Source organism: Hevea brasiliensis, chromosome 2 (assembly GCF_030052815.1).
Source record: "Hevea brasiliensis isolate MT/VB/25A 57/8 chromosome 2, ASM3005281v1, whole genome shotgun sequence".
NCBI lineage: Eukaryota > Viridiplantae > Streptophyta > Magnoliopsida > Malpighiales > Euphorbiaceae > Hevea > Hevea brasiliensis.
This window is the reverse complement of record NC_079494.1, coordinates 116,662,305-116,677,418: the sequence shown is the minus strand read 5'-3', so window position 1 is coordinate 116,677,418 and position 15,114 is coordinate 116,662,305. Positions and strand designations below refer to the sequence as shown.

Sequence of the window (15,114 nt, the reverse complement as noted above, 5' to 3'; positions counted from 1 at the left end):
TCAATTCGGATCACAAGACAAGGGTCCTTAAGATCAACGGTATCACAATCGATTGTGACATTGTGCATCTGCCCCTTATCACAGAACTGAGCTTTTGCACCATAGAACTTCTTCCCAAAAATGTGCTCTTTCTTAGCGATAAAAATGGCATTACCATGTATCGAAGCACTGTCAATTTTCTTGTATGCTTCCTTCTTCATATCCCCAAGAAGTAACACCATTTCTTGGTTAAATGCAATAGCCAAATAAAATCCTTCCAGCGGTTCTGGCCCAGAACCAAATCTGGCATTAGATAGGTCCCAATATATATCAATTTTACTAGAATCTACCTCTAAATTCCTGCACCCTTTTCTTTTAGAAAACAACCATGGTTTTATATCAACTTTACAGAGACAATGATTCGTTGAATCATCGATTGCGACACTAAGACCTTGACCCATAAGATTCTTGGTCCAGGTAACAGTAATTAAGCAAGAACGACCGCGTAATTTACATTGATAGACACAGGTGACCAAGTTTTGTGCAGCTTTTGCAGTGTTTGAAGATGAAGAATCAGCTATTTGAACTCCACTTTCACCAAAACAAGAAGGGAAGTCTCTCATTATACCAAATTAAGAAAAACAATATATTTCTCTATAATTCCTCCCTACCTATACTAAGAAATCGGCGCTTCCTTGGTACAGGGGAAAAAATATACGCAAGACAGTACGAAAATTCACACTACCTCACTCGTGAAATTAACATGAACTGAAGAACCCATCATCCAAAGGCTCCAAAGTCAGCTTCTTGATGCTTCAATTTGATCTGGGTTTGTGTGTTTGTTGCTGCCCACAGCAGGATGTGCGAGAGAGAAATATAGGGATGACTTAGATTTGGTAGATAGTCAATGAAAGTGCCGAGTTTTAACAAAGGATGAATTAGCAAACAAGAGAAAAAACCAATAATTGAGAGAGAGAGAGGGATGGGGCAGTAAGGGAAGGGAGAGGGATGGACATATGGGGAAGGGAGACCATGGAAGAGTAGTAGAAGAAGAAGAAGAACGGCAAGCTGGATGTTGGCTGGAAAAGGACTGGTTATTATACTAAATGTTAGATGAAAGAAAAAGCTAAAGGCATCGCCTTTGCTTTGCCCTTTCTCTCCCATAGAAAAATAAATAAATAACTCATTTTCTGGTTGTCCATAATTACAAGAATCATAATGGGGCCTCCCCTTTAACTGACATTACACATGCATTAGAGCTTCAATAAGTCCAAGCTTAAAGTCCTTAAAACGCCAAAAACTCCTGTAACCCCTCTCTTTCTCTCAGTTACTTTTGGCTGAAGTTCCAGCGCATTCCATCTCTTTGACAATTTTTACTGGAGCGGAAGAAACGAAGAGGAGAAAGAAAGCAGAAATTCTTATTTAAATTCATCTATGGTATAGCTTATGATGTACCATTATAAATAAAAAAAAATTAACAAGAGGAATGTGCGAAAGAATGTGCGAGTGAGTGAAAGAATGTGCGAGTGAGTGTGGTAACAAGGAAAATTGAAAAGGAAGGAATGGTATTTGATATCATCATTTGGCGATGCTATTTCAAGGTTTCTTTGTCTATTATAATTACTCCAATCAATTGCATTTGTCTATGGTTAATAACACAATTACTATAATTACAATTTATAATTACAAATAAATAATATTATGCCTTACACACTGTGATATGCATAACCGACTAAAATTAAATTTATATATGCGGTAAAGCATCACCATATGTTAATTCAGCAACATTCGTATACACTAGGGTTATTAATCACAAAAATTAATCTAATTGATTGTCGAATTTATTAAGTCAGCAACACGCATATGCGACGAGAGGTAATTACTACAAGGATTTTTGTCCTTAATGACAAATAAAGATTGTATTTTTATTTTTTAATTTTACGTTTGTTCAAAACTCAAAATATAAATGTGTGTTAATTTTATTATATTTATTATATATTAAATTTATTATAATTTAAATATAGATAAAAGTTTCTTGCCTTATAAATTTATTTGTTATAGAGTTTAAATATAAGCAAGAATTCTTCTAGATAATTTTTTTTTTTGCTGAAATAAAATTTATGGTATAATTTTTTTTCATATTACACAGGTGTTACAGTTCATTGAATGGGATTAATCTTACTCGCACCGCCAGGTCGACTTACTAAGAGTTAAAAAGCTCCTAATAGACATTATTTTTATTTATGAGAATCAAACATTTGACTTTACTTAAATAATAAGAATGTCAAACCACTCACACTAAACACCTATCGATTAAGTTTTTTTTTTTTTTATATAATAAAGTACCCCAAATAAAAATTGATATAATTTACATTGTAGTAAATTAAACTTGTTTTTAGTGTTAAATTAAAGTTGAAGTATCATCTTTAAAAAATATTGAAGTAGAGTTATTTTGTCCAATGCACTAAAATAGTTATATATATATATATATATATGCTATATATATATATGCCATTTAATTAAGAAATTATTAGGTAAAATGGATTTTAATTAGTGTAAAATCAAAGAAAGATAAAGACTTGTTTTATCTTATCTATAAACAAAGCTATTATTTTATCAATTTGGTAGCTATATGTGAAAAAATAACAAGATTTCTTTATGTTTGTATAATAAGTCTATTAGAAATAAGAAAATTGATTGTTAATACCAAGTGGGAACTCTTAATTTTATTTTTTTTTACTAATTAATGAATTATTGTCATAAACTATGGGTGTCTTCATCTAGAGTGAGAAAAATACAAGTCAACTACCTTATCATCCCACTCAAAAAGCTTTCTCATTTAATTTTTTAAATTTAATTTAAACTAGATTTTAAATTTTATAATTTTTTTTATTATTAAGACTCTATTTATTTTAAAAAATAAATATTTTATGTTATTTGATTATAATGTTAAATTAATTATATATATTTATTTTATATATATATGTGTATATATGTATGTATGTGTGTGTTTACATTTTAATAAGATTATCAAATTTCAGAAAATGAAAAATGATTTTCTATTTTGAAAAGTAAAAGTTTTTTTTTTAAATGATTTAGTTTTGTATTTGATCAGGAAAATATTTTTCATTGATCAAATTTTTTGAGTGTCCAAAATATTAAAAAATATTTATTAAAAAAATATAAAATATATATTTTCAAAAAAATTATTTTTCATAAAATAAATTGAGTATAAATTAAAACTTATCAATTTTCTTTCATTTATTTTGAATGCCAATATTTTTTTATCAAATTAAAAAATTAAATTTAAAATGTAATAAATAAAAAGTCAAATGATACAAGCTTTTTTAAAATACATAACTAATAAATAAATAAATATATATATATATATATATATATATATATATATATATATTGTATTAAGGATACGAGGATTATATATAATATACATTTTCTAATTAAAAAATAAGTATAGCTCAAAATAAATATTTAAAATTTACAATTAATTTTGTAAAGTAATAAATTAATCAAAGTAAGCATTAGATTATTTATTATTAAATTAGTAGTTTAATAAAAAAATTTAAAAATTATTATTAAAAAAATTATATTAAACTACCAGTATTTTGTTTTTATTCGAACAAATTAATTATATATATCCATCCTATAGCGTACATAAATTATTTTAAGGAAATTTGAATTTATAGTACGTGCCAAGGAGGATGAGGAGAATCACGTGGCCCTTGGTTAGGACGAGGAGACTCACGTGCATGTGTAGGCCCTTGGTTGGCAGAAACAACTGGTCCCCTTTGTAATAAATTAAACCACTTCCTTCCAATCTAACCAACAAACTTTAAAAAAGTTTAAAAATTTAAATTGTATAATTAACTTTTATAATATAGAAGTTTGATATGATTTAAAATAAATTAGATAGACACTGATTCACTGAATTATCATCCTTCACACTCAATATTAATAAATAATATATTAAATATTTTAATTATAAATTGCACCATTCTGTTAATTTCTCTATTAATGATAGTTAATAGCAGGATGAAATTAATTCATTTCTAAAAGGTTAAGGTGTAATTTTTAAAAATAAAAAATAGAATACAATTAAAAAAATAATTGTTAAAGTGCAATTATTAATAAGAAAAAACACAGAATGTTATTATAAAGAAAAATAATTGAAATTTAAAAAATTATTTTAAAATATCCCATTATACAATTTCATATAGGTTGACGATAGAATTAATCAACATTTAAAAGATTTATTTCTTCAATTTCTATTTAATATAAATATAATGATAATTAAATATTGTAAATATTATGAGATATCTAAATGAAATATTTGTTAATTAATGTAAATAATTAAAACTAATATCTTATTTTAATAATGAATATGACATTTATTAATGGTAAATAAATAATATAAAAATTATTTCTTTTAATAGAAAATTATAAAATAAGATTTATAAAAAAAATTAAATTAAAATTGATAAAAGTTATTATATTTCACTAATAAGAAATATTTTGAAAAGGTTAATAATATAAAAACTTATTTTTTATAAGTAAAAATTTATATTAAACATATAATAAAAAAATTCTTAATTATTTTAAGGCTGTGGTCCCTTTGATGCAAGGGCAAATATATGCTTCTTGCATAATTTAAATTTCACTAATTCTACATTAAAAAAAAATAAGAAGAGAGTAAATAGCACGAGAAAAATAAAAAGGATAGAAATATTTTTATTTAGGAAAAAGTAAATATTATTTTTTATATAATTTAAACAAAAATAAGGAAAGTTAAAATTCAAAATTATCATTTCCAAAATTCTTTCACAATTTCTATAATTGTATTCTATCATTTTCTTTTTAATAATTATAACTTTTTGATATTGAATTAATTGCACTTACTGTTAATGACCCCATTAATGATAGTTAATAATGCAGTGCAATTAATTTATTTTCAAAAGATTTGAGTGTAATTTTTAAAAACAATGGATTAAATATAATTATAAAAATCAGTAAAGATTGAGATTTTTTTAATAATTTTTTGAAAATAAAATTATTTTGACAATAATTTTATTAAATGATGAATTTTAATTTATTAAGATTAAAATTTAATGTTTTCATACTATGTTTATAATATTTTAATTAATTAAAGTAAGATATCTTATCAATTTTATTCAATTAAGAATAAAATTATTATAATTTAATATTATAATAACAAAAAATTAAATTTAATTAATTTTTAAAATTAATATATTATAATAATATTATATCATATAAACAATATTTAGTGCTCATTAAAAAATAATTTTTTAAAATATTCTTTAAAAAAAAAAAGAAATATTAATAAATAATTGGATTAGGTGGGCCGCCACCTGGCAACAACTAAATTGGCTGAGCTTGACCTGGCTGTCTGGGCTCTGCTAATCGATGACTTTTGTCCGAGCAAACCATTTCCCTCTCAACGCTCCCTTATCTCTAAAGCATTGTCTCTTCAACAATTATTTGTGTTTTAGCAATTCATCACATCATTAATTGTTTCTATTATTTTAATATAAATTTAATTTTATATAATAATAAATTATTTAATAATTTTTAAATTAAATATTTATATTAAAAATATATAAATTTAAATATAAATATTTATTTTGTTTAATTTAATAATTATTTATAATTTTTTACATAATATTATTAAATTTATTCGATAATAATTGGACTCGTATTTTTTATATTTAAAACTCTAATGATTGATTTGACAAATCAAATAGAGAGAAAATAAAATTTTTTTTCATAAAATATTTATTTATTTATTTTAAATTTTTTTCTGAATATATTTGACAAATAAATAATTAGTATAATAATTTTTATTTTTAAATATTTAGTCGACTGAAAAATTATTTAATATGATTCATATAATAATAATAATAAAGGTATTTATTTCTAAGCTATATTTAAGAGTTTGAAGCATAACAAATTTTGAATTTATTTTTAATTTTTTTTTAGAAAAATAAGAGTAAAATCAAAGGCCACACAACTATGAGAAATTATTCAGTATTAGCATATAAATCTTTTCTCACAATATATATAAAATGCATTATTTATAATTTAAAATAATTATATTTTTATATATACAAGAAGTTTTTTTTTTTTAATTTACCATAAATATTTCATAATTTTTCCCACAACCACACATAAATAAAGTGTAAGTAGCAAACAAAAAAGAAGGTTATCTAATTAGGAAGACATTTGAACTAACATAATCCAACAATGTGTACTTGCTTACCTATCATGTGTGATATTGTGACTTGGGAGCCGAAAATTTATTAAATTATTTTTTTAATATTAATTAATTATTATATTTAAAAATTTATTTTTAATAACAATTTTAACAACAATATAAAATATATAATATATTTTATTTCTTCTCTTATATGAAAGAAAGGAGAGAGATGAGAATGGATCAACTCAATGGCCTCAAAAGTCTACTTAACAAAATATGAAAAATTTATAGAAAATGACATGAAGAGAAAACAAAAGTATTCTGAAATTTTAAATATAAATAAATTTTAAAAAAATTAAATATTTAAACATCCTGCAATTACTGAGCCAAAACCATCTCATTAAGCCATATATTTTATTAATACTCCCATTCATGTTCGTTTTCAAAAATTGTTAAATAAAGACTACCGTGTGTTTCTTGCAGTTGGTTCTCAGGTGATTTTCAAACGCTATATTGACTATTGAGAGAGAAAGACCATTGGATGGTCCAGTGTCTTTTTTTTCAAAAAAAAAATAAAATAAAGTAATAATAATAATAATAATAGTATACGCAAAATCCTTGCAATTGAAAATCCCTCCCCCGTCCCATGTGCTTATAGCCCCTACCCATATAGGATACATCACCACGCCTATGCTCACGTAAAATCGACAGGCCATGTGATATGAGACTTGCTTTGGACCAACCCCAACTATCTTGAAAGTTACTTGCTGTTTTCTAATTCTTTTTTTTTTTTTTTTTTTTCCCAGAGATCAAGATCGCCAGTATGCCCTGTGATTTTGAGTCAAGAAGACACAACGCCCTAACTAAAAAATGAGCGTTTTATTTTTACATGAAACAAAAATACTATTTTCTTACAGAGAGGATCCTAATCATTTCCCCATTCTTTTTTTAGGTATAATTGTAGCCTGAATTGAAATGCGTTAGAACTGCAATTATATTCCAAAGCTAGCAGGAGGATTCCACAATTAATGAGAAGTATATGCCTGGAATTGGAATGACAACTGTGTACATGGATATGAGGAATTCAATTTATTATAATTTCATCTAAAAAGAAAAACAAACAAAACTGTTATCGCTGCACATTCTCTTCTTCATCAGAGACATTTCAAATAATTGTGATGGTCCCAAGCAACCATCATTGCGAAGGCACCGAACACCATCATGTAACTATACTCCATGATTACCAGAACAAGGGTCAAAAAGCATCAAGTAGAGAAAAAAAAAACACAGGATTAAGGTCTTCTCAGATGATCTGAGATATGAGATCTCTTCGTTATGGCGTGCTTGAGGCAACGTATACAATCATCACATGCCTACCTCTGCTTAAAGCAAATCCTACATCAATTCTTTTCAGCAATTTTTAGTGCATCTGCCCCAACAGTCTCACCAGCACTACCTTGGCCTCCAAATCTTGCTACTCAATGTAGCTTCCATGAAATGAGCATACACGCTCCAAAACACATATTGTTATACATTTAAAATTAACATAATATAGTGATAAGTTCCTTTAAAACACGCTTTTCTAATCTGAAAATTACATAAGCAGTGATATATTAAATACAACTTAAAATCACATAACAATCCACCTTTAATTACCACAATAAACAGGCATTGCACAATAAGAGGTGCCAGAGGTTCATGTACAATGGGAACTGTAGGGTCAAGCACAACCCCATGAAATCAATAACTACTCAGTCCAGTCCACTGCTCCAATGAAAGAGTTTTATCCAGCTGCAGGGAGAGGTTCATCTTGCATGAGCAGTTGCCAAACTAGTTTTAACATTTACATGAATTTGAGCATGCATACTGAGGACAATAAACCTCCTTTACTGCATGTTTCCCCTTTCTTAATACTTCATCTTCTTTTGCTGCTTTATCATTCTTTTGAAACATCTTTATCCTACTACTCTTCTCTATTAAAATTATAAGAACTTGTACTCTCAGTATCTCCAGCCAGATGTGTGACAAGCCCAAGAACATAAATCCAGAGTGGTGAAATTCCAGTTTTCACTTGCTTGGTATGTCTCCAGGTAGAATACCTGAAATATCAATGCAACATCTGAGACTACGAAATACTTTGCCTTATTGACATCATAATTCTAATTACTAATATCAGCAATCAGCAAAATAATAGACATTTCATGTATATAAAGTTGAATGAAAGCTCACATTATATTAGGGGCAAATACCCATGGTTCATGTTAAAGAAACAATAACCAACTGCCAGACAGATGGGCCAGGTGTTTTGTTCCTGAGCTCACCACGGTTCTATGCTCCAACAAACAGTTACTTAAATCATTAACTCATATAACATCCGACCTTTTTTTTTATGTCCATTCTTAATTGCCACAGTGGAATCATCATTGATTTGTGTTAAGCATAGATGATAGTTTTGAATCTTGCCTAACACATCTTGAAAAGCAAATGAAGGAGAAAAATAATTTATAAATAGAATCCAGTTGGCAGAAGTTTCCAACAGTTAGAGTATGGAGAAATTATAAACCTCAAAAACAATCAAGTCAATGATAGTCCAACAATTACTTCCCTTGGCAAAGTCTATACTGTGCCACATTCTTAAGCCAACATCCATGAAGAACAACTCAACTCAACTAAGCCTTTATCCCAAATATTTGGAGTCAGTTATATAAACTTTTTTTCTCCACTCTAAACAATTTTGGATTAAATCCTCAGAAATGTGTGATACTTCTAGGTCATGTTATACCAACATCCATGAAGAACACTAAAGTAAATTGGAAAATACCATGTGGATTTCACAATCAAATGACTAATTTGAGACCCAACAAAACCCACCCTAAACTTAGAGCACGTAAACCAATTTGATATGCACTTCTCTCTTTATAGTTGCCTAACTTTTTCTAATTTGTCTTAATTTTTCATTTCTTTAGGCCTTATTATTCTTCTTCCTTGAAAGAACACGAACTCATACCCTTGTTTAAATGACTGTTTGGTATTGAGTTTGGAGGACTCAAATTATTTTTCTGAATAAAAACACCATTTTCAATGTTGTTGAAAAAAGCTGTTTTAAAAAAAAATTATTTTGTTATTTTAGTATTCTTTTGACTAAAACGTATCAAATTTAATTTTAAATTATTTTTTAATACTCTCTTACTACTATATTTAAAAAAGTGATTTTCTCAACAGCAGTTTCAACAATAATACCAAACAGGCCCTAGCTCTGAATGAGCAGAAGGTTTTCTTCTTCCACAGTTTGAAAAAGGATTTGTTTGAGATTGTTGTCAGAATTATTGAAAAAATCACCATCTAAAATAAGGTTGATTAAAGGGCATTGGAACTTTAATTTAAAGTAAATTTAATAAGTTCTAATTATAAAAACTTCAAACAATAGCTTCAAATTACTTTTTGCAATAAAATTTAAAAGGAGCTTTTCAAAAAAGCAAGTTTCAATCTCAAGGCTAAACAGATTCTAAGTCTCTCAAATCTCAACATTACTCCTATCTCAACTTTGCTGCACCACTTCTCTATGTGCATAATTACACTAAAATTCAGTTCCCAAGTCCTAGATCCAAAAAAAACAGAAACTACTATTTGATCTGTACGCAAGAAATAGGTTCACAATGTAGTGCTGGCCACACTCAGATCCAGTGGTTCTAGGTTCTAGTCAGTAGAAGGAAGGGACCTGAACTGGACTGCACAGAGCTGGTTCCCCATGGAATTGGTTCAAGGGCAATTCCAGATTGAGGCAATCCAATAGTTGTTTTTTCTTTAAAAAAGGGTTCGTGAGGAAGAGGAGGAGGAGGAGGAGGAGGAGGGGAGGGGGGCGGTGGGGGAGGAAGGACTAGGACCAGGCCCCGAGACAGTTCTGGTCCCGAATTTGACCAGCCAATTCCAGTTTGTTTCTGGGCCCAACCCAGACTGTGGCTAGATCTGTCATGGTGAGACACCTTTCTCCATTCCTCAGTCTAGCAGCAGACAACCATGGGCATTTAAACATCAGCAGAATTCTGAATCAACCTAATGCAGGAATCAAAAAAAGGCTTTCAGACTTTAGTTGCTATTTCCAACTGAATTTTATTCTAAGCATTTAGAGATCTTGTTGTCGGGCCTTGCACATCTTAAAATGGATTTACATGTAGAATCATAAGTAATCTAGGCTCAATCTGTTTTGCTGAAAATAACCTGTTCAAAAATTTACTATAGAACACATTTTCTGAGAAAATATTAGGACATCAATTTTTAATTACACTTCAAAAATTAAAAGATGCATGTACCATAACATGGAAAACTGCTATTTCATTAAAATTTACAGAGTTATAATTTTTAGGCCTAGTTGCTAATTCTTAACTATTTAATGACAAAATGCAGGCTTTTTGATAAATAAATAAATAAATATGTCTTTGCTTATTGCATTTTCTGTATCACCATTAAATGGCTTTTCTCAATAAGAACTCCATCAAACACAAGGTGAAGCTGAAGAAGTCATTTTGGTGCACCCTTTCACGGTTTCACCAACTCCCTAATGTCTTAGGAGCACATCCAAGAAATTACAACAAATATTTTCTCAGTAAAAACCACATCCAAGATTTCACACATTCATCTTTACCTGGGCAATCCTACAAAATTGACATTTCTATCCTGCTGAGGTGCTGGTCTATGAAATAAATTATTTTGCTTTTTCAAACTTCAACTTGCATGATCTTTTTATTAGTCATTGACGCTAATTGAAATAACCTGAACTTGCCCCAGCTCCAAATAGAAGTTGCCAGCACATCAGACCTAGGATGCACGGAAACGGGAGGTGGGAGCGTTTCCCCGTTCTGTAAACGTTTCCTTGCCGGAAACATTAGGACACGGCGAGGAAACGTCTCTGGGCCGTTTCCGTAATTCCTTGAAATCGGAAACGCGTTTCCTTATCCGGACACGCGTTTCTTTGAAAAAAACAAAAAAAGTCGCACCTCCAGGAAGAAAGGAGAAGGCAAAGAAAAAAGAAGAAGAAAAAGAAGAGGAAAAGGAGGAGGAGTACCTGGTGGGGCAGCGTGCCGGCAATGGGAGGTGACTGGTCTCTGCTTCCTTCCCCATCCGATGCTTTGCCAATCAGCCTCCCTTCCCCGATGGCGCTGCTCCTTCTTCGATGGCTCTGCTCCTTCCCTGAATCCTAATACCCACGTTATTTCCTATTTGAAAATTTTTTTTAATCATTATTACTTTTTTTATTCAATTTTCACTGTATTAAAACTTTCAACCTTTATTTTCAGTATTTTAATATTAATTTTATTATTCTATATATTTATTATTTCAATTATTTATAATTATAAATATATAAATAATCTAATTAATTAATCAAGTAATTAATTTCATTTTTTTAATATTTAAATTTATTATAACTAGGACTTTTAAATCCATAAATATACACACATATATATGTATATATGTTATTTATTTATAAATATATCCCTATATTTTTTATATTTACGCGTTTCCCCACGTTTCCATTTCCTATATTTTTTAAAATGCAGTTTCCCAGTATCCGTTTCCGCGTTTACCCGTGTCCACGTTTCCCTTTCCGTGCTACGTAGCATCAGACTCTAGTCATCAAAACTTTTTTGCTTCACTATGCATGTCATTGTCAGCTTGTTTACCAGAAAGACATGGAGGAAAGAGTTGATGTCACTCAATCATGATCGAACTAACAGCATTCATAACCAAAGCCCCATCATAGACCACAAGAACGGTACCAACCACACAGATACACATCCATAGCAACAATTAGATATACACTTCTATGGGGGGGAAATTGCAAATTACACAAGAAGGGTTCAATACAAGACAGGATCGCACACTGGTAAACAAAAGACTACTTAAGCAGTTAAGCAATCTTTCAATGCAGCATCCAAACTACAGTTATACAAATTTCACAAGAAGTGAATACTATTCCTGTCCGTATGCTTTTGAGACAACTGACTAACTTGCTTTTGCTATAGCTGACTGAAAGTGTAGTTTGATTTTACAAATAAGGCATCAAAGAACTAAACTTATTCATCCTTTAGACTCGTCAAAATCTAACATGCCAGGCTAGTATAAATGCACTCAAAAATATGAAGCCAAAGAAGTAATTCAGAAAATAATCGTGGACAAAACAGGTATATGTAATTCCACTAAACATCAATTCAAGTACAAAGATCCACAATCAATGGCATAAGGAAGTCACTACACAAATATTGACGAGCGCACCTCACTATCAAGCATCAACACCATCAGAAGCTTTTGCTGCAAAAGGATCATGAGTGGGACCAACGTCCTGCCCAATATGGCGCTGCACCAGCCTCTGTAAATCAGCCATAACCTTGTGCTCACGTTTTGCCTTCTCTTCATAGTTAAACATAGCCAAAGCTCGCTTGTCCTCAGCACTGTAGACCTGGTTTTCTTTCCTAATACGAATGGCATTCATCCTCTGGTGCCTGCTACCACTCATCACATATCCGAGGCTCTCAAATTTTTGAATTTCTTCAGCAGAAAGACCCACTTCACCTCTACGTGGAATACGCTTTCCTTGCTGCACATACTGTGCAATAGCATCGCCTTCACCTGGCCTCAATGCACCACCATAATTTATATGCCCCTCAGCTCTGGGTAGGGGCATTGGCCCAACCGTAGGTTCATTATCCAGAGCAGGCTTCTTCTGTGCCTCGATCATCTCTTTTAATATAAGAGCATCAGCATTAATTTCAGTCTTCATCTCATCTGGCTTTGATTTTCCCTTTGCATCTATATCAGCATCTGAACTCTTATCTGAGTATGAACTGGCACTCTCTGTTTCAGACCTCTTTTTCCTGCTGCGTTTAGACCCTGAAATGCGCCTTCTCTTCTTAGACTCGTATTCGGATTCTTCACTCCCACTATCATCAGAATCACTGTACCTACTTTTCCTCCGACTTTTTCTTTTTCTGCTACTTCTCTTGCTGCTCTCCCTTCTACTGCTGCTGCTGCTGCTTTTCCGTGACTTCTTTCTGCGTCTTCGATCCTCTTCAGAATCCGATTCAGTTTCATTCCCACTCTCACTCTCATCCTCATCTGATTCGCTATCCATAGATGATTTCCTGCCCCTGCGCTTAGAACTCGATCTCCTCTTCTTCCTTGACCCAGAATCATTTGATTCAGATTCAGACTCAGACACAGACTCGGATTCTGAATCGTTGCTCACAGATTTCCCAGACTCAGATTCTGATACACCCTTTCCATCACGCGCTTTTCCTTTCTCTTTCTCGCTAAAGTCAATCTTCTCTTCGTCTTCCCCATACTTCTCCGAAATCTCATCTGGTTTGCCTTCCAAATCTTCTTCTTCGTTCTCATCCCTGGGTGGACTAGGGGTAAGCGTCCAAATACAATATTTCGCGATGTTCTTCCTCATCTTCTGCCTCTTCAGCCTCCTCCGCTCTTCAAAGCTCAAACCCTTCAACTCCTCATCGGATTCTGATTCCGAGTTCCTTCCATTACGAGAGCCGCCGCGATCGAGGTATGCCCGCCCCCTGCCGAACTTTTTTGGCGGAGAATCTAGGTTTTTCCTGGGCCTAGGGCTTGGGCTTCTTCTTCCAGGGCTTGAATACTCAGGTGAGCTTGAGCGGTAGCGGCCGCGACCGGTTCCTCGGTGAAGCTCATCGTAGCTATGGTAGGAGGGACTTCGGCGGTCCCGCTGGCGGTAGTAGTCAGCGGAGGTGTCGGATTCAGGTGTATAACGCTCGCTTTGGCGTTCTGGACGATACCGGCGATCGGGAATTTCAATCGTCGACGTTGGTCTGCTCATTATTGGGGATTAGGGTAAGTGCGCAAGCAGCGTCTCGGCTCTAAAACTTGGGAGTGATTTTCCATTTATAACCTCCTAATCACCTATTTGACCGCCTCAACTCTGTTTATTGGCCCAATTGGACCCAAAATCTAACTGGGCTGAAATCAGGACTTTCCTATTTGGGCAACAAAATGTTGGCCATGGTCCCCTCTTGGAAATGAGTTTCTACAAAATTGCATTCAGCCCTTCCTTCGTGGTATCTCGATTATGTAAAATTAATAATTTAATTTTTATATTTTTAAAAATACATTATTTTTTATTATTAATGGCAAAATTTTGAAAAAAAAAGTGAAATTATGAAAATGTATGATAAATCAAAACTTAGGGAAAGATTAATGTGTTTTTGAAAATATGACAATCATATCATTAAATTTATTAAATACATATTACATAGACCAAGGATTTATTTATTTTAGGAAAAATATATTTTTTTTGTCTCTTTTTAGTGTTTAGATACTTAAAAAATAATTAATAAAAAATATTTTACTAATTAAAAAAAATTAAATTATTTTTTATTTTTTAAATTTTAATAGTCTTATTAAAATATGAAAACACTCGTACGTACATGAAATAAGTAGATATTATTAATTTAATATTATAACCAAATAACATAAAATATTTTCATATAAAATATTTTTCATAAAAACTATTTTTATGTATAAATTATTTTTTTTAAAAATAAACAAAAACTAAATAGTAATTTCCTTATATACTATTAATTTAATATTATAACCAAATAACATAAAATATTTTCATATGAAATATTTTTTAAAAAAATATTTTTCATAAAAAAAATATTTCTATATATAAATTAGTTTTTTGAAATAAACAAAATCTAAATAGCAATTTCCTTTCTTTATTTAAGAATAAAAATCACATATATTTTCTAAGAAAAAATATATTATTTTCTATATTTAATTTTATTATTTTAATTAAATGAATTATAATTTTTAAATTTTTTTAAAATTAATTTCCTTCCAAAAAAATTTTTTTTTCTTTTAGAATACGCTTGGTTTTAGTTTAA

General features: G+C 30.4%; 2 protein-coding genes across 4 annotated transcripts; both read right to left on the bottom strand.

Annotated features, from left to right (window-relative positions):
* Window positions 1-1,181, bottom strand: LOC110664953 (uncharacterized; the record flags this gene model as incomplete). Its single annotated transcript, XM_021824870.2, is given in 1 exon segment — window positions 1-1,181. A coding segment is annotated over 1 exon segment (602 nt), but the record flags the coding sequence as incomplete, so codon positions are not given.
* Window positions 1,182-7,770: 6,589 nt separating this feature from the next.
* On the bottom strand, window positions 7,771-14,120 carry LOC110664952 (uncharacterized). Of its 3 annotated transcripts, none has more exons than XR_009146041.1 (2): window positions 11,271-14,117; window positions 7,771-8,307 (listed from the first exon to the last, which is right to left on the bottom strand). XR_009146041.1 is itself a non-coding variant. In XM_021824868.2 (2 exons), exon 1 carries the CDS (start codon window positions 14,046-14,048, stop codon window positions 12,486-12,488), a length of 1,563 nt encoding a protein of 520 aa, XP_021680560.2. In that variant the 5' UTR covers window positions 14,049-14,120; the 3' UTR covers window positions 7,771-8,307; window positions 12,479-12,485. The 3 variants fall into 3 exon arrangements, 2 of the variants coding, with proteins under 2 accessions (XP_021680560.2, XP_021680561.2); XM_021824868.2 differs by having other exon boundaries at window positions 12,479-14,120; XM_021824869.2 differs by lacking the exon at window positions 7,771-8,307 and adding an exon at window positions 9,637-10,261 and having other exon boundaries at window positions 12,479-14,117.
* Between the last annotated feature and the right edge of the window lie 994 nt (window positions 14,121-15,114).

What these genes read in the sequence shown, in the direction of transcription:
- LOC110664952 (XM_021824868.2), bottom strand. Translation starts at nt 14,048, where the DNA reads ATGAGCAGACCAACGTCGACGATTGAAATTCCCGATCGCCGGTATCGT.